Source organism: Takifugu rubripes, chromosome 21, assembly GCF_901000725.2.
Source record: "Takifugu rubripes chromosome 21, fTakRub1.2, whole genome shotgun sequence".
Taxonomy (NCBI): Eukaryota; Metazoa; Chordata; class Actinopteri; order Tetraodontiformes; family Tetraodontidae; genus Takifugu; species Takifugu rubripes.
Window position 1 is genome coordinate 7137179 of NC_042305.1, and position 19824 is coordinate 7157002.

At 46.2% G+C, this 19824-nt stretch overlaps 1 protein-coding gene across 2 annotated transcripts in view; it reads left to right on the forward strand.

Annotated features, from left to right (window-relative positions):
* Nucleotides 1-2035: 2035 nt before the first annotated feature.
* rasgef1ba (RasGEF domain family, member 1Ba) overlaps nt 2036-19824 on the forward strand; it is a 39421-nt gene continuing 21632 nt past the window's right edge. The window contains exons 1-3 of one of the 2 annotated variants that reach the window (XM_011615342.2): nt 2036-2263; nt 6594-6638; nt 8693-8749. In XM_011615342.2, coding sequence (XP_011613644.2) covers nt 2195-2263; nt 6594-6638; nt 8693-8749 — 171 coding nt within the window. In that variant the 5' untranslated portion in view covers nt 2036-2194. The remainder of the gene's footprint in view (nt 2264-6593; nt 6639-8692; nt 8750-19824) is intronic. The other variant, XM_029829729.1, reaches the window with a different exon arrangement.

The window sequence follows — 19824 nt, forward strand, 5'->3', positions numbered from 1 at the left end:
GGTCATGGTTTCCTCTGCTCTCCTCTCCTCTCCTCTCCTCTCCTCTCCTCTCCTCTCCTCTCCTCTCCTCTCCTCTCCTCTCCTCTCCTCTCCTCCCCCCCTACATGAACCTGGTCCTGATCAAGGTTTCTTCCTGTTAAAGGGGAGTTTTTCCTTGCCACTGTTGTTTGTCTGGGGTTAGGCCCTGGGATTCTGGAAAGCGCCTTGAAACAATTTTGATTGTAAAAGACGCTATATAAATAAAGATTGATTTGATTTGATTTGAATTTTACGGTCAGTCATCAAAAATCCAATGGTGGTTTAAGGAATTACGGTCCACTGATGCTTTGATCTCCAGGAAGCTCTGGACCACCTCAAAAATCCAACAGATGTATATTTAACCAGTTCAGCGAGGAGCACCATAGTGTGCGGTTGTTTTAGCCTCCAAGCTACTGCAGCTTGAACTGAAGTCTTGTTTATTTGAACGAACATTTATTGGTTCTCTTCGGCATAATTAAAGCACATCGACATCAAAGAAGATCAAAACCAGAATAAAAGAGATTTGAGGACAGCGCCTACTTGAAGACAAGTCATCAGCAATTTTGCTTCAACATGTAAAAATCTGGAAAAAGAGGAGAAAACATCAAAGAAATTCCCAGAGGAACAAATCACCCCCCCCCCCCCCCCCCCCACACACACACACACACACAAATGGACACATGCACACACACACACTCTACCATCCCAGCAGGGGGTCACGCAGTGTTGCTCTTGTATGTTGTCATGCAGTTGTCGAGTCGTCCACAGCTGGAAGGACATATGGAACCATGTTAGTGAGCCTGTTGTCCCCCAGCAGGGGGTCATGGGGGGAGGGGGGCGACCAGCACAGACTGATTACCTCGTTTTTGTGTTTCCCTTTATTGGACAATTTGTTTCACTTGTCAGTTTGTTGTTTCAGGGTTTAGATGATAAATCTGGTTTATTGACTAATGTGTGTGTGTGCATGTGTGTGTGTGTGTGTGTGTCTGTGGGTGTGTCTGTGTGGAGGGAGGCTTACATTGCAGAACATAAACCAGCATGTGATAGTTACCCACAATTCTCTGCCCAGTGGGACAACACCAAGGTGCTTTGCTACATTAATGTAAATGTTAAGAAACCATCATGTCTTGTGACCCTCTGACCCCCTCATGCATGAACACCTGAGCCGACTGTCACCCGGGGATGAAAAACATTGCATATTTCTGGATTCTACCGAAATAAATAACAAATTAAAAAAGGATAAGATGAACCTCCCAGTGTATGTTGGAATATCTGATGATTAATTAACTGAAATAGTGTTTAGGCTCCTACATCTGATTTCGGTCAACTTCCGCCCTTAAAGGGTTGGAGGAGATTCCCTGAAGAGCCCTGTGATCCATCAGACTGGTACTGGTCCACCAGTTACAGCCAGTGATGTATGATGGGAAACCTCAGTTTAATGGAGGATCTGTTATTTGAACCTCAGCCCCCTTCCTTAAGAACCCCTGTAGGGAACACACACACACACACGCACACACACACGCACACACACACGCACACACACACACACACACACACACTCAGGATTAGGAGCCGTGACCGCCCTCTAGTGGTGTTCTGCGGGATGGGTCAGAAAGCCCAAATGTGTGCAGATGTGAAGCGTTTCCCAACATGCAGGGGACGAGCTGGGGGGGGGACAAAAGGGCTGGAAGACACGCCGACAACCCTCAGAGGTGTTCTCCAAAGATAAAGGGAACTGGCTGCTGCTCCACCAGGCGCGGTTACCTGGGCAACGGACACATCCCTTAAATCTAACTGGAATAGAGCAGATTTGATATAAAACTACGGCATGTCGTTTTGTTAATGTGTAGAATGTTTTCTAGAAAAATAGAATCACGACGATGGTTTCTTCCCCTCCGTTCGTGTTTTAGTGTTTTGTCCTCTTCACGGGGGAAGAGAAGCAGCACCTGATGGCTGGTGGCCCCGCCCACTGCCGCCAACACACGCGCGCGCACACACTCACACACACACACCGATTACGATCCGTCTGCAGAAGCTTCTCAGCGCTCAGACCTTGACGAAGAAACTGTGATGTCCGCCGGGCCCTGAACACAACAAAGAAGTTGACGCGCTCCTGTTGATTCTCCTCCTCATCATTCCCACAGTTTTAGGAATATTCCCTCTGCTTCTCATCTAAATGGCAAAGTTCCTGTCCGAACTTCTGGGGTGTACACTGGCAGACAAAGGAACTCCCGTCCTCTTTGAGGTAAGGATGGCTAAAACCGTATTTAACAGACAAACGCTGCGGGTTTCTCATCGATAAAAGGTGTCCGATCATCCCTGAATTCTCTATGGCAACGGATGCGTCTGAGGTTTCTGTAGTTGTGGGGCCGAAAAACACATTAAAAGACGCGTTTATTTAAAGTGATTTGTATCAGTCTTTTTCCTGGAAATAAAGGCTCGCAGTTGTCTTTATGCTCACCGTAATATTCCTAAACCATCACAGGGATTGCCTTTGTGATATTCCTAATGGGAAGACTGCTGCCGCCTGCTCCTACTTAGATTTGACCAATATTCCTAGATTACGGTCACTTTCTTAAGACACTGGGAGGATTCTGGACTGGATTCGGTGCCAGGAGGCAGCGGGAGGACTGAGAATGTCTGGGACTCTGATTTGGGTCAGTGTGCCGCTCACTGAGCAACCTGCACGCACCAACAACTGCCCCCACCACTGGTTTCGTTAGTGATCCAGTTCAGTGTGTGTGTGTGTGTGTGTGTGTGTGTGTGTGTGTGTGTGTGTGTGTGTGTGTTTGAATGGGGAGAATGTTGCAGACAGGTAGTCCTGGACACGCGTTTATGTTTTGATTTGAAGGCCATCATCGTGGACGGATGGAGATGATGAAGCTACACTGCATCTAATCAGATTCTATTGCAGCGTTTGTTGTCACAAACAGACTGATGGATATTTTTAATTTGTCTCTTCATCTGTGGGCCTGTCTTTGTTTGGAACAAGACCAGGATGTCATTGCGTAATACCAGCCTTTATATGAAAGAACATTTTCATCATACACGCACACACACACACACACACACACACACACACACACACACACCACTAAATCCACCACTAGGATATTAATCCATCAGGCATCATTTCAATCTGCCTAACACACCCCCATCGGCATTAAAATTATCTGAGAAATGTGTCGTTGTGGATCATGCTGGTGCATTCTGGGAAATTCTAATGATGACCTGACCCATGTCCTGCCCAGGGCACAAAGATTAGAGTCACTCTGGTCCTGTAGGAGAAGTAGAGGTTCATCAGGCTCTTCAGGCTTGTCCTCTTTCTTTCTTTCTTTGCCTTCTCTCTGCTCTCTGCTGCTTTTACCTGAAGCTCGAGCCAACTTGAGGAGTTTTCAGGCTCCAGAGAGGCTTAACGTGGCTCTGCCGGCATCCTGGCCCTAACAATGGCTGCAGGTCCGGCAGAACGACCCTCATTCTCAGTTCCACCATCTCAGCTGCATTAAAGATGACGCTCTTTCCTCAGCAGCTCATGTGACTTTACTTCTCTAAATTTAAGCTTATTTGGCTATAAAACGTCCCTGCCCCCTGACCAAAGCCTCCCTGGTTAAATCTTCTGTCCTGACTGCAGCAGGACTGCAGATGCTGCTGTGTAATCTCCCCTAATGAGATGGAGATTTAAGAACAATTGAATTTGTGATCATTTCCTGGTGCAAGTGTGTTATTTCACACATGCTTCTATGTGCTGCCTTCGCATTGACCTTTGAAAAGAAGCTTTAATCCAAAAGATTTAAGGCCGGATTTAAAAATGCTTTGCTGGAGGTTTGTGCGATTCGTTGGCCCCTGTACCAACACGCCGGTGAGTAACATGGGGGCCGGTGTAGGACAGCACAGCAGAGGTTCTGTGGACTTTTATCCATCCTGAGGAGAAGGACAAGTGGCCGGGAGGGGGGGCTGCAACCAGTATAAAACCTGGACATCAGAATGTTGCTCTGGGGTCCGTCCGGTTCATTATCCAGCAGGTTTCCATCTGTTTGGGGGTCAAAAGTTGAGGTTGTTTTGTCTTGGGAGGGTAAAGAGAGCTCAGCTTCGTAAGCCAGAGGACAAGGAGCACCTCAGACGGGAAAACTGAGAAGGAAACAATGACGGGAAGCTGATCCATCACCCCGACAGTCACTCACACAGCCAGAGAGGGGCATGTGGGTGTGTACGCTGAGATCTTGCCTACTTTTCCTGCCTAAATGCGTCTGGATGGAGTGTCATTCTAGGCCGAGGCGTCAATCACAGCAAACCGCTAATCGGGGAACAACGGTGCTGATGAGGACTGTTATCAGAGCCTCTTCCTCCCTCAGTGGGAACAGCTGTGCTGCTCCTCAGTTATTACTGATCAATTATCGCTCTAACATGGAAGCCCATCCTGATATCCCCAAAGACACATGCTAATTTCTGCACAAACAATGATAATATGAATCCCTACAGGCCTTGGGAGTAATTGGAAAAATGAATTCCATTAAAAATTCCTCCATTAAGAAAGTAGGAGTGAAGTCGTGCAGCTGATATGGGCTTTAAATCTTTTATTATATTAGAATTGATTCATCACAGGAGAACAACTAAGTAACATCTTCTAAATGAAATATCCACCAGGGGGCGCTGCGCGGCCCAGAAATGACTGATCCCACCGTTTAGACCTGCGAAAAACCAGACGCGATCACATGACACCTCATAACAGACTAAAGCTACAGTTCATCCCCTTATAAAGCACCTGTGGGTATGATTGTTATTATTTCTGCTGAGGGGACATCTGAGGGGGTTCTCCTGCGACACAGAGACAGTTGATGCTGAATAAACAGGTCAGTGAGGAAGAGCCACTTCTACTTGATTTAAATAACATGTACAATAATGGAGAAAATCACAAAAAAGATGACTCAATAAGGTGGTCTTGTTCTACAGAGGTTTTGTCCATGCACATTTGTGTTGATAACCCTGGTAAGAGTGCAGGGTGAAGATGATGAGAGGAGGAACAGAAGGAAAGATCATGCGTCTGTTGGTTGCCTTGGAAATGGGCTGTTGCTGTTGTTGGCCCACCTCTGGCTCACCAACATGTTCCTTCTGAAGTTTGCTGGTCAGAAATCCAAGAAAAGATACCTGGAAAAATGTTGAGACGGACTCTGGTGGGTGGCAATAAATCACCTTGAACAAGCAGAGCAGACTTTCTGTCAGACTCTGAACTTTTTGATGTTTTTAAACCTTTTTTGAAGCTGCAATGATCCATCCCAGATGTTCAGCAAACATCAGCGTGATGAAGACGGGGGGAAGGTGAAATTTCACATCTGCTACAACCTGCATTTTAACTCTGTGCAAATATGCTTTTGGTGGCTGCTTGTTTCAAGGAGACACATTCGTACGAATATCAATGAGAAACTGTAGATGTGCTCCACATTCGGAGGGGTGGTGGGTCGTTTCGGAGAGGTATTATAGAGGCATTAGAGTCACGTCATAATAATACCCAACACTAGAGAGCGTGTTTTAATTGAACAATAATAAAATCATTCTGCAGTTAATAATACTCCCATGTGGCCATCAACTCTGATGGTAATGCTGCTTGTCAGACCACCGCCCCCCACCCCCACTCCATCCCCCCAATCCCCTGACTAAAGGGGGCTGTGACCCCTACTGTCTCCTCAGATCTCATTAATGGCACCTCAGCCTTGTAGTGAAGCCCTGCGTGACCTTTAAACACACACTCTCTCTGTCTCTCACACACTCTTCGTCTCCTGCGACCTTCCACAGAGGGCGAGCACATCTCCCAACGGGCGTGCACGACCCGCTGACCCTGTTCACCTGTGAAGTTTGGGAATTAGACAGCCAAGGTCGTAGAGGTCAACACACACTGGGCCGTGTTTAGCAGGTTCAATTGGCTACATCAAATTGATGAATGAGGCAATGTGGTGATCGCCTCAATATCTTTGATTTATTGTCTGATTATTTGCTGATACTCACATGAAGCAAATTGAAATAGATTAGTTCTTTATTCATCTTTAATTTTTAACCCAGTTTACTCTGCTAAGATAACTTTTACAGTTTTTCACTCACATGTTATGGTTAAATGATCAGATTTTCTTTCATTTTGACACCATCGATTATAAATTATATATGTAAAATTATCAAAGTGTTTTGATGCATAGCTTGAGTGTTACACAGAACCAGGGGGCAATGAAAACAAACCAAAAGTTTTGGGCAACAAACACACAATTAAGGACAAAGAAAGATAAATCCAAATCTACATTTGGATTTGGATCTGCTTGTTTACTTTTAAGTCATTGAAAACATCAGAAACGGAAATAGATTTTTCCAAACTACTCTTTTTGTCCTACCCAGTGCTGCCCCCTTTAATCTTAGATGGTACTGCAACAGAAGAAGCAGAAATACAGGAATTGAGTGAAACAGTAAAGAAAGGTCAGATCACCTCATCCAAAGATAATCTGATTGAGATTAGGTAAATCGATTATGAAACGACTATAAATGAATTTTTAAAATCTTTTTTCTATTCACAATCCCACTTTGTCTCTCTGCAGTGCCGGAACCAGCCCCTCGGACTGAGGACTTCCTCCAAACAGCGGGTATGAAAACACTTTTGACTGGTCACTTTGTTTATGTTCTAGTTGTCAGTCCGTGTTCTTGGAGCCGACAGAACAGGATGTTCCGGGCACATACCATGCACTCCAAAATATCCCAGGGACTAAGTGGACACTGGTCGACATTGTTTACTGGAAATCTGTGGTCACGAGACTAGAATACTCTGAGCAGCATGAGGGTTTAGATGGAGAATCCCATTTTCTTCCTCTGCTCTTCCTGTTTTCTTCAGATCCACATGCGTGTGATGACATCACAAACTGAGACAGTTTCCACAGCAGAGAGTTGGGTTTTGTTCCCTCTACTCAGAGTCCCCCCCCAAAACCCCGTGGCCAAGATCCCCGATAACATAGGAGACATGGTCCGCCGAGGACCAGCAGCACTTTTATTAGTTATGATGCAGCTGAAACTTGAAGAATTCTTCACGTCTGCAAATATGGTGGCAAAAGTGTTTCAGCAGGAAGCAGATTGATGGAGGAGGACTCTGAACAGAGTGCCTGAGGGGTCACATGTTCCAGAGGTCTTCTGAAACTGGGCCAGGGGCTTCCTGGTATTATATAATGATCCCTGTTGTTTCATAACAGCCTCACATGACCTCTGTCTAAAGTTTGTTGACACCATATATGGAAGGAAGATAAGATGGTAAAGAGTTCCCATACCGGGAATTAAAGACGGGCCGCCTGGGTGAGAACCAGGAATCCTGACCACTAGACCATGTGGGTCATGGGGTGGCCAGCCACCCGTCCAGCCATCCATCCAGCCATCCGTTCATCCATCCATCCATCCATCCATCCATCTGTCCATCCATCCGTCCATCATCCATCCGTCCGTCCGTCCGTCCGTCCATCCATCCATCCATCCATCCATCCATCCATCCATCCATCCATCCATCCAACCATCCGTCCGTCCATCAGTCCAGAAACAGGGTCAAAATGATGAAAATGGGACAAACTGTCCACTCCCACGTCAGCAGGTCATCAGATTTAGTGCCAAGGGAGACACTACCCCATAAGCAGCTTGTAAATTGGCCATTATTTCCATTTGCGTTGGGAATTATTCCTCCTGTATGCTGTGTAAAGCTGTTTCCAGCGAGTGTCCCTGCCCCGTCCTCTCAGAGGCAGCTGTATTCAGGACTCGTCCTATAGGGGTTGATCTCTTTATCCTCTGTTAGATAATGCAAACAGGTCCAGCTTTTAATCAATTTAAAATCCCCTTTTTTGCTAATGTGCTTTAAGAGGATTTGGCCTATACGTTATTATGGCGTCAGATGAGTAATTTCCTGACAGGAGATAATTTCCCTCATCTCACTTTTGTGGTTGACTTCATTACTGGTGAAAATTAAGCTGACGATGAACAAAAGCGGTGCTGCGGCGCCGCTGCCTGTACGGGGGGGGATGAATTCACCTGGTGTGGCAGCATCAGTGCCGTCTTTCCCATTGATTTCTGATTTCTGTGTCACAGTGAAACATCCTGGCTGAGTTACGCAACAGCAGGCAGCTGCTGGCGGCAGCCCATAAATCCCTACGTGTGCTCATCTTGAGGAGATTAAAGCTGAAAACCCACCCAGAGAGTAGCACACGGAGGGGGGAGCGCACTTTACTTTTCAGCTCTGGCTTTTCATTTGCTGGGATTTGTCGCTTTCTATTTTATTTCTAAAAAATCCAGATGTGTGTGTTTGGTTGCCACGTGGACAAACACACTTGTGTGGATTTCTGCCCCATCAGTTTTCTCCATTTCAAACTTCAGCTTTAATTATCAAATTAAAATGGTCCAAAGTTGCACCGGAGGCACCTGTCCTGCTGGATTTAATTTGGATTTTATTACCATCATTAACCCCCCACAGTCCACAAACACACATTAGCTCGACCGATGAGTCCTGAAGGTGTGTGTGAGTGTGTGTCCTGGGAGTGTCCTCGCCTCTCTCGACGCCAGCGTGACCCTGGTGAGGAAGAGGGTGTCAACGCACACACATGTTGATGTCAGACTGGAGAACTTCCAGTGATTCCCCAATGATTCTTCTTCTTCTTCTTCTCTTCTTCAGCCAACCATACTTGTGACTCTGACCAATGAGAGCGCAGCGCCGTACAGCAGCAGGCCGGTGAGTCGCTCTGACATATGTGGCTGTTTTATCTGCAATATTTACCAAGAATTTGGGTTTCTGATGATTAACAATCACACAAATGGCAACAGACGTCAGCGTTGTGTGTTCCGTGTAAGTGTGTGTACTTTTGTGGTGTGAGAATGGCCCGTTGGCTAAGACAACATGGTCTTCCTCAGAATTCGAGCCTGTTCTCTACGGCAGATGGAGGGAAATCCTGTTTTGTTGTCTTAGTCGTCTTCGGCTCCTCTCGTGTCGTCTGATGCGAATGTTCATGGCAGCCGCCACGGAAAGCCAATTAAGCAGCAACAAAGGAGATTATTAAGCAGCCCGCTGGTTCTGCACGGCTCGCTCTGTCTGGGGGGGATGACTTTCTGCCAACTGGCACGCAGTTTATTGAATTACTCCCACCTGCAGCGCCAAGTGAATTTGACAGATTTATGCATTTGTTCATCATCCATTCCCTCATGGTCGTCTCCAGAACTCTCCAGTCACATGACCGGAATCAGGAGAAGCTGGTTGGCGAGAACCTGTAAATTAGTTGGGAAGTGGGGCGCTAACCACCGAGGATTCAGAATATGAGAGTCTGAAGATGTGGGGAGAATCAAAACTTACAGTGAGAAGTTGAAACAAGCACCAAAGCAACAGTTTGTTGTGCATCATCAATGTTCACGTTGCTACTTAATTATTGGGTTTTGATGCCTTTACGGAACCATTTGCAGACTAGGGAGTGACTGAAATGTTGATTTCTGTGTATTTAATGAGAAAATACAACAGTGAAATATTTCCTTATGCACACTGGGCCTCGGTCACGTCGCTGTTTCCTGTTCTCACTGATGTTTTCCTGCTAAATCAGAAATCTGAATGTAAATCTGAGTATTCTTCATTTCTGTGTTCTCATTCTTCTGTCAATCAAGAGTGACCACAGTGCTGTTGCACAACCAACCTCGTGTCGCTGCTGAGCCGTGGGTGTGTGTGTACGTGTGTGTGTGTGTGACAGGGGTGTGCTGTAACCCTCTGACTGGACAGCATCACACACACTTCACACGGTTATGTAAGTCTGCCTTTGTCAGCTGTTGTTCCCGTCACACACACATTGATGAACTCTTACCCGCTGGGATGAAATTAGCTGTCTAGATGTCACTGGGAATATCTGCAGGACGTGTTTGAGTGTGTTTATTGCCAACAGGGAAGAACGTCGAGCACGTCTCCGCTGATCCGAACAGCCAGAGCGCTGGCTCTGGTTGGTCAAGAGCGAGTTCCTGCTGGTTTAATTTAGCGCCTCAACGACGTGCTGCATTATCCTTCACATACCTCTGAACATAGAAAACACACACACACACACACACACACACACTATATATATATATATATATATATATATATATAAAAATTTTGCATGTAGAGACGTTCGTAAGTAGAGGTCCCATTGTAATGATATAACACCTATTTCTTCTTTCTCATTCCTATTAGAAATGAGTTAATTGGAGGGAATTTAGGATTTCCTCCCATCTGTAGCTACAGACCAGCTTTTTTTCACAGCAGTGTCTGGAAACCAAAGGCCTATTTTTTCGCTGACATGTGATCTTTACCCCAAACAAACGTACAGACGGTAGCTGTGGTACCGTGATGATGGAACCGATCCCTAATAATATAGAATAAAACATCCATTCATCCACTTTTAATAGTCACAAACTGACCCATTTGCCACAGACTCAAGCATGTTGTTACATCATAATCTATAGATTAAGATATTAGTGCACAGGATCCCTGCAGTGCTGCTGGTTTCTCAGCGACTTTTCTTCCAGTTGGAGTTTGCTCAGAACGGCTGCAGGACTTTATCGCACACCCTTCCCGTGTCAGGTCTAAAATCATTTGTTTACTTTTAAATTTAGAAATCCAGATGGAAAGAGGAAATTAAGTTGCTGTAGTGTTTTTTTCCTCTGACCTCATTGAAAAATTGCCAAACTGGAGCTCAGTCAAGAGTATTCAGATGATTAACCTCCATCAGGGGGGCGGGGGCCGTGTTATTGAACCTAGCTTGCCATATTCAGAGAGATTTTATAAATAAAATAATACAAATGGGAGTAAAATATGACTGAAAGTTTGGATGAGATGTTTTCCAGATTTTGTGCCCTGATTGTCATCCTGATGTGTTCCTCTCGTAAAAGTGGCACCAGACACACTGTTGGCATTTATCCCGTTAACCTGGCGTCAGGTTGACAATTTACAGTTAAGCCCTTACAAATTAATGCTTTAAAAACTAGCATCCTTCTGTTACCCCCTCACCTTTGATGTTCGGGGGAATGTTTGATTATTGATCAGAGGAATCTTTGATCATCATCAGACAAGCTGTGCTGGTAAAGCTGCAGGGGTGGTCAGCATAGACGGAGATCCAGAGCTGTGATATTTATGCTGGATCTTGACTGTTGGTGATAAAATAGCATGTTTCTTGTTCTTTGATCTTTTCCTGCAGTGTTATGATCGCACAACAGTCGACATATCTGATATCTCCACATGTTCAGAACATTACAGCTGGTAGAGGCTGGAGTTCAGCAGCTCGGCCATCGGACGGATCGGGTTGTTGTGCGAATCTTGACCGATTGTCCAGTCAGATCAAGCGGGGGACAGACGAGTTGGCTGGACTCTTTGTCGGTTCATCTTTGCTGTCGGACCTTTTGGATCAGAGCTCAAATTTATGTGGTGACTTCGTTTGTTAAACAAAATAAAGAAATAAAATCATCTTATTAGGATTTTTTTTTTTTTAAACAATGACAATATTTCCTTCTCTTGCCACGTGAACGATCAGGATGTCTTTATACCTCTTTGTCCAAATGCCCTTTAGAATCAAAGCTCTGAAAATTGGAGAGAAAGCCGTCCTTATCAGGTCCGCGCACAAAGACACATTTAGGTTAAAATTATGCATTAAAACCGCTCAGGGCTGGGTACGCATGTAGATTTTAAACAAATAGAGTTTCAGATCAAATATCCAACAGCTTGTCCTGTTTGCCATTTACGGAGACACAAATTAATCTTGGACATAAAAGAGGTTTTTTTTTTTTTTATATATTTAGGGTGGAGGAATTGGCTGATGGTTTATTCATGGGTAATCCTGGCCGGTGGCAATAAAAGCTCTTATTACTTCATTTGTTAAAGGGTATGTGCACACACGGATACACGTGTTCCTTCTTGTTGGCAATGTATGAAAATAAGCTGAATCTGAAATCTGCTCGGAGAAATCAAGGAAGGGAGGAGCGCAGAGAAACAGCCATTTTCATGTTGAAATGACCCAAAAGATGTTGTATAATGGTGACGAGAAACCAGTTTGTTCCAGCAGAGACCAGTTTAACACCTACTTTACTGGTCGGGAATATCTGGGTCAGAACCATCAAACCTTTGCTGCTTGTTTTGAGTCACTTTTGGAGAGTTTTATGGTGGCATTCTTCTCCTTGATATTTATACGACCTCCAGCTGAACTGTTTTTGCTTAAATATTTTCAAGGAGGGGGAGGAGGGGATAGAATTTGCTGCTTTGGAATTGGATTGGACGGAATCCTCAAAGGCAGCTCTCTGTGCTACAGAGAAGATGATGAGACGTGAACCTCAACAGTGACTGCAGAACCCCATGTGATCACATGATCATGCAGAATCATTCATGAAGGTGATGAGTTCACATGTTCAAACAAGCAGGATCATCAACAAGAAATAAAATGTTCATCAAGTCACATTTAGAGAATAGCTCCAGATGAAACCATCGTTCTGCTTCTCCATTTCCTGCCGCCTCACCAAGCAGGTGCCAGCAGACTCTCACCGATGGCTTCACCTTTGACCTCACGATCATGTGCTCCTCCTCATCAGCGCCACTAGTGTAACCATAGTAATGAGCAGCTTGACCCTACAGCTGGGGTAAAATTTGAAAGTTTCCCACAGGCCCCGTGTGTCTATTTGATTGATCAGAAACCTAAATGAATGAAATCTGGTCTGGAAAAGTCTCTCTTTGTCCAGGGTGACCTTCCAGCCTCTAAGCCCTGTGGTGACATCACGATTGTCAGTCTCGGCACCAGTAACAGTCATGAATAAATGAAAACCCTCGTGACGCCAGTCCGTCTGTGGCTCACCTTCACGAGTGTTTTATTAAGCAAAGGAGCAGTTACAGGTGTGTTTGATATGACAAAGAAGCACGGTGACCCTGAGAGCAGCAGAAGGTTCTTCTTCCTTTTTCAATTCAGGAGGTAGAAATGAAAAGTATAAAAGCAGCAAAGATCACCGCGGTGGAGGTGGACTCCTCTCTGGTGTGGGAGCCAGACCATCCGACATGCAGTGACCCACACTTAAATGTGAACGTGTCACCTAGATGTTAAGTTCTTCCCCATAACTCTGACCTGAAAAGAGGAGCTTACATAAGCAGTTCTAGGTCACTTGGTCCTGATTCAAGGCATTTGTTATGCAAGGGACCTCAGCCATAGCTCCTCAGAGACCCTCAGACGCGCTCCTCACATCTTCAAACAGGGTTCAAACCAGTCTGATATGTCAGAAGGTAATTACTGATAGCGGCAGTGCGAGATGAAGAGGCCATGGAAAAGATGCCGGCATTGACATAACTGGGAGCTGCGGTCATTCCAGCTGTGTCCCAGTTATCAGCATTGGTTCATAACTCATTGTGGAACACGTGGAGGCTTAACGTCAGAGCAAACCAACAGAGGAGCCAACAGGAAGGTCCTGGTGTGCCATTTGGAAACACTGGGATGCTGCTGAAAACCAGGTCTTTAAATTCTGCCGACTCACCGTGATTAAAAGTGCAGCAGGCCACAGGAGGCTCCTGTACCCAAAGCCTCCATCCATCCTCATGTCCTAATTCACAGCAGCACCATCACCAAAGCTGCAGCAGACCGTGACAGAATTTACTGCCTTGCTCAAGGGGAGCAGCGCTGAGGAAAAAGCATCATTTCATCATGTTCTCTCTCCCAGCATCATCACTCTCCAGTCACCAGTCATGTCCGACCAGGTGACTTTAATACCGTAACCCCACCAGGAGAGCTGCAGCAGAAGGATTTTCTATATCTGTGGGGGGAAACTGTCCTGATAACCTCATTCTGTCGGTCTTCTGTGGAGCTGGATTTTCTCTCCTCTCCTTTAATGTCAAACCTTTCAGGGCATTTTGGAAAAATAACAGCACAGATCCTGCAATTCCTCTTCTTAAGGGATCCGGCTGGGGTCGGACTTTCGGACTTGAGCTGGTTTGATACCGTCCGTATTTGTGATTGAAGCAATCTACGAGAAAATGGCACCGGCGCCGCCTCACGCTGGCCCCGTCATTGGCAGATATGTTTAAAGCTAGACTCATTGTTTTCCTATGGAGAATGACAGCACTTCCCCGGGTGTCCGCTCACCGCTGCGGTTTTCAGTGCAGAACCACGTCTAACAGTTTAGTTTAGTATTTCACAACGACCAAACCTCAACGCTCAAAGCTGTTCTAGATAAATGTGTATTTTCCTGCAGTCGAACACTTCCTGACCTCCCTTGCTCATCTTATCTACGTTCTACGGTTTATTGGCTTCCTTTGAGGATGACATTGAGGTTGCTGGAAAACTGGGGCGTCATCACGGAACAAAGCTGAACTCTGCTTTATGCATGCGAGGCGCCGGTTCTGTTTCCAGCAGAGGAGGGAAGACGGGAGACGAGAGCTCATTTACACACAGTGCCACAGGCGTGAGTGAGGGGAGACGCAGGGGTACGAGGCTAATTACTCCCAATGCAGAGAAGCAGGAGTGTCCCCCCCCCCGCGCTTCCCCTGAGAGAAGGCCAGTCGGGATGATATTTTGAGAGAATGGGACACAAATGACAAATACAGCAGGAACTGGAGACGGATTCTAATCCCACTCCTGCTGCTGCATCTCGACAGGATGTAACCATGGTTACCAGCATCATCAGGCTCTCACTGGTGACTGTAGATATCCAAAAATACACTTTTTTTCCCTTCATTTTGCCTGCGTTCTACCAGTATACTGTGTGTCCCCAATAAATGGACCCTGAGTCCTGGCTGTCTCAGACATGTGCACATCTCCATTTCTCTCCATGTTTTAAACACAAGGTGGATGATGCTGGTCAGACCCAAGAGCAGTTTTCTGCTGCATTCCTTGGGTCTAGCTGCTGATGTTGCGCCTCAAACTGGACCGAAGCTCCGCAGCACAACAGGAGGAGGTAACAGAAGTGTGGAACCAGGAGGAGGGCTGAAGAAAAAAGGGACCATGACTTTGAAACTTGGCTTTTTTCTGTGGTCGAATTTTGTCTGCTACAGGTTGTTTTTATGTGGAGGGACAGATTGTGCTCTGTGAGTGGGGGTTAATCCACCAGGATCATCCTCTGGTCTTTGTGCTCCAGCTGACACTTGCATCATTTACTGCTGAGATTAACCTGTGGCAGGAACAACTTAAGTTCGCTTCCTCTTGTTTGACGCCCCTCCTCAAAAAGATGCGTTTCGGGTTGAACATGCCGAATCACTCGTGTCAGAGACCCAAACGTCACGCCTTCCTTCAGGTCGCCTTTTATAACCAGTCTTTTGTGGAAAGCCAAATTGAATTTGTCATGCTTCTGCAGCAAGTGAGTTAATAGCACTAACACCACACATTGTGCACGGTTACTCACATAGACACATTGTTATGTTTATGGACACAAAGACCTCACGGGGAAGATAAATGAATCAGAAAATCCAAATTAAAAGGCATTCAAGCAGGAAAGTTCATTACATAAGTAGAGCATTGTTCTAAGGAAGGACTTTGAGCTTAAAGTGCTCAAAGCTGCTCTAAAACCTTGTTTGTTAGCATAAGAAGCTGCAGGGTTTAAACTTGAGGGCTAAAACACATCTGAGCAGGGTTGATACATCAGTTACTGTACAGGGTGTTCTCAGACTCTTTTACACCCCCCCCCAGTGCTGGGACGTGTCCTACTTCTTCTATTGTCTGTGTGGAGAACTACTGTACTTTAATATTTCATATACACGTCTGAACACGTTTGAATCTCCCCAGAATAACAGGAGGGAGTCGTAGCTCCTTAAATAATAATAAACCTGATGTGAAACGTTGTCTAGCTGACCGTGTTTCTGCAGTTGCCGGATCGACGACTCCTGTTTTTTTCTTCATTGTTCCTGCTGCTGATTAATTGTGCAGCAGAGGGAACTAATAGTCAATGTTATCGCCGCCGTGTTATCGTTGGGAATCCCTGCTGAAGACTTGAGTGTCCTCAGGTTTCTTCAACGGGTTTATTGAAGGCTTTAGAGTTTAAGGCCAACAGACGAGCGGAAAACGCCTCCCGTCAAGAATGTCGACTCTTTTCCTTTATGTTTTCTATGCAAGCTCTGTTAAATCCTCCTTCCCGTGTGCTGCCTTGAGGGTTGGATGGTGAAATAATCCCATTCAGCCTTTGAAGTATCCCAGTTCTAAGAGTAAAGAGAGGAACTCTGGGTCATTGTTTCCTTGGTTTTCACATTAGTGTTGGCAGCTGTGGGTTGATTGCTATCAGAGGTGAAATGGAAACAAATTTAAGTGACAGTTCCTGTCCTGAGGTCAGCTCGGTTGTGTGACTATAACTGTCCATCAGACTGGTGTGACTGATGTTTTTGCACATGTCACGTAGAAACCTCAGTCTCCATCAAAGACCTACATGTGTGCTAGCATTCGTGTCCCTCCTCCAAATAATTATTCTTGTCTTTTTCTGCCTCAGATCTTTAAAGTTGCAGCTGCTGGAGCTTCTTTAAAGATGAACAGAGCTTTGGAAGGCAGGTGGAAAGCTGCTTCCTTCAGTTTCTTCCGCATGTTTTTCTCCTCCCTTGTATGAAGTCATTGCAGTTTTTGTCATTTCTTTTGCTTTTGCTGTTTTTCTTCTTTTCAGAAGCAAAAAAGGGAGAGAGCGCATGGGTCCATCTGGTCCTGTTGTGGAATGCCATTTGGTCCCCTGAACGCCAGCCAGCTCAGGGCCGCCATCTGTGCCGCTCTTTGTCACAGAGGTCTGGCACTGGGGCTTCACCAGCACCCCTCACTCTCCTTCATCCATCCGTCCATCCTCTGAGATGAGAAAAGTGCCCTAAAAGGCCCGTTCCACTGACCACCATGTCCTTCTTACATAAAGCCAGATGACGTAATCCCGGACGTCTGGACCATTCTTCCATTTCTCTGTGAGTGTAGTTCCAGCACTCAAGGCCAAATGATGAAAAGAAGGTGTAAATGATGTGGATCCATCAGAGCAGAAACGGGCAGACAGATGAATGCTTGAGTTTCGGACCTTTGGTGTGCTGGCTCTCCTCCAGACCTGCAAATCAGCACCTGCGGCTGCCGAGGTAGCCACGGTGTTTAGGCACGTGCATGTGGGTGTGCATGTGAGAGAGAGAGAGAGAGAGAGAGAGAGAGAGATTATTCAAGCATGAAGTTTGTGTGTTGTGATGAAATTACATCCTGCTGCAACCGTGACTAATTTGTTGTGATGTCAGTAGTCATTTGCCATCACACACACACACACACACACACACACACACACACACACACACACACACGACCATTGTTTCCTCTGTGCGTCATCAGCGTAAAGCCTCCACCAAAGCAGCCGTCATCGTGTTTTGTAGTTTATCTCACATCCACAAAGAGACAGCGAGTCTGGCTCTTGTGGGACGGACTGGGAGTGGCGGTGGTGTACTCCCTTAAAAATGTGATGGTGATCACACCAGATCTAATCCAGGGCCTACTGCTGCGCTCTATGTTCCTCAGTGAGCCTGCTGGTCTGTAGAACATATGGAACAGGGAATCTTAATGGGGGGGACAGCTGGGGGGGCCTGGCTGCATCAGCTGTGCCTGTCAAACCAGTAATCAGAACCAACGTGACATCATACCAGTTTGACAGATGAGCAATATATAATTCATGCAGATCCACCCTCTGCATCCCAGGACTTGGTTCTAGCTAACCAATCGGTGACTCGGTTGAGTCAAAGGCAGCGTGCACTGGGACGTGTCAGGTGGATCAGAACACAATGACTGATGAGTGACAGGTCCCAATCAGGCCAGTTGTCGCGAACAAATGTGGGCTCAACCTGCCACAGTTGCCGCCTGTCTGGTCCTCTGGTGCCAGAACACAGCAGAATGGACCTGATACCAGCCAACCACCACTAGAGACTCACAGGGAATCTGTGAAGAATAATCAGAATAATCACTGTATCCGTTTGTCTGGAGCAGGGATTTACTGGAACAGCAGCACAGCAAAACTGGAACAAATCTGCCTCACATGGTAACCAGATCCACACAGAACCCCGGTTCTGTTCCAGAGTTTGAGTGACCGTATGTATGTATGGAAACTAGGGAGTTCTGGTGCTTATGGAGATGCTTTTGCCATAAAGCGGAGTGTGAGTGTGAAGATGATGTGAATATGATTAAACATCTGACGGTCTCATGTGACCCCACCCTGAACCTTCTGGACCTCTTGCCTTCTGGGATGTTTCTTGTTATTCCAGGGTGGGGCTTCAGCTCTCACCATGTCCTGCTCTTGTGAAAGGAGGAGGGCTAGTTAAGGAGGTGTGTGTGTTTGGGGGGAGTCGGTGGCTCATTGTTTCCTTTGTTTCCTCCAAATCACCCCCCCGAATACCGACTGTGTGAGATAAACAAAGAGACGCAGACATTCTGAGGTCAGCAGTGCCGTTAAAATATGATAGATGATTTGTTACAATGACATAAAAGTAGTCCAGGCAGGCAGAAAGACAGACCCCCCCCCCCCCACACACACACACACATGCTCCCAGCTGCTCGGGCTAATTACTGCTGTTCCCAGTCCAGTATCTCCCCACCGTCCCAGCCGAGCTCCTCTGTTTTTATGTGGTTAATGATATTATTGTTTGGCTGAGCTCCTGGGTCTTCGGCGCTCCTCACTAATTCATCTGCACCTGCTTCCTCTCATACTGCTGATGGCAGGTGAGTGGATGAATCTGGCCACCGCCTGTTTCTGGCAGAGCCATCGGGAACTGGGCTCAGTGCTTCCCTGTCCGAACCAGGAGAGGAGCATGATGCCAAAGTCCAGGAAACTACAAATGCTGCTGCTTGTGCGACCCACTCGTTCTCCTGGTGACATTAAAAAGGGCCCAGAAACAGTTGAGGAGACACACAAGCAGATAAATATGAACTGAAGTGTGTCAGTAAACACAATAAACACACTTTAATAACTGACTTCTCCTCATCCTCCATATCTAAATCAGGCTGTAGCTTCCACGACTGCAGTGGAACTTAAAGTGTTTACTCTTAAGTTAAAGATTTACTCCACACATCTCACTTTGTCCAGACGGAGGACAGCAGAACAATGCAAGTCCAAATATCCCTCAGAGAACAATGTCAGCTCTGGAACTCATTACCTTCTATGGCTCCGGAGGTGCAAAGTGGATTCAGGTTGCAGAACCCCTGCATGGGACACGGATCCCTGCATGGGATACAGATCCCTGTGTGGGACACAGATCCCTGCTTGGGATACAGATCCCTGTGTGGGACACAGATCCCTGCATGGGATACAGATCCTTGTGTGGGACACAGATCCCTGCATGGGATACAGATCCTTGTGTGGGACACAGATCCCTGCTTGGGATACAGATCCCTGTGTGATGACCTGTACTGTTTGTTGTTGCAGCTCTTGAACCTCTGCAATGTTGATGCAAATTCGGAAATCAAACACCAACTCTGATCTCTGCTGTCCTCCAAAATGATCAGCTATGTCCTGACTGGGACAGGTTTGGGATGTTCATGCTTTTGTTGATTTATGCTCTAAGTTGTTGCTCTTGGTCTTCAAACTGCGAACGTTGTACCTTCGGAGGCTTCCAGAGAAAGTAGAATGTATTTTCACTGGTATAGAAACACATTCCTGCTTCAGTTGGACCCAGCAGTTCCTCCACATGGTTGTGATCATCTGCTGGGAGAATCAGGTGCTGATTGACAGTAGTAGGAGTTCAGATGTTTGCTGTGGTTTGGGGGTGGGGGGATGGGTTGTTACAGAGGAGGGCTCCTCCTGTGTGGTCAGGATCACTTTACCAGAAGAAACGCAGCCACTTGTTCAGGG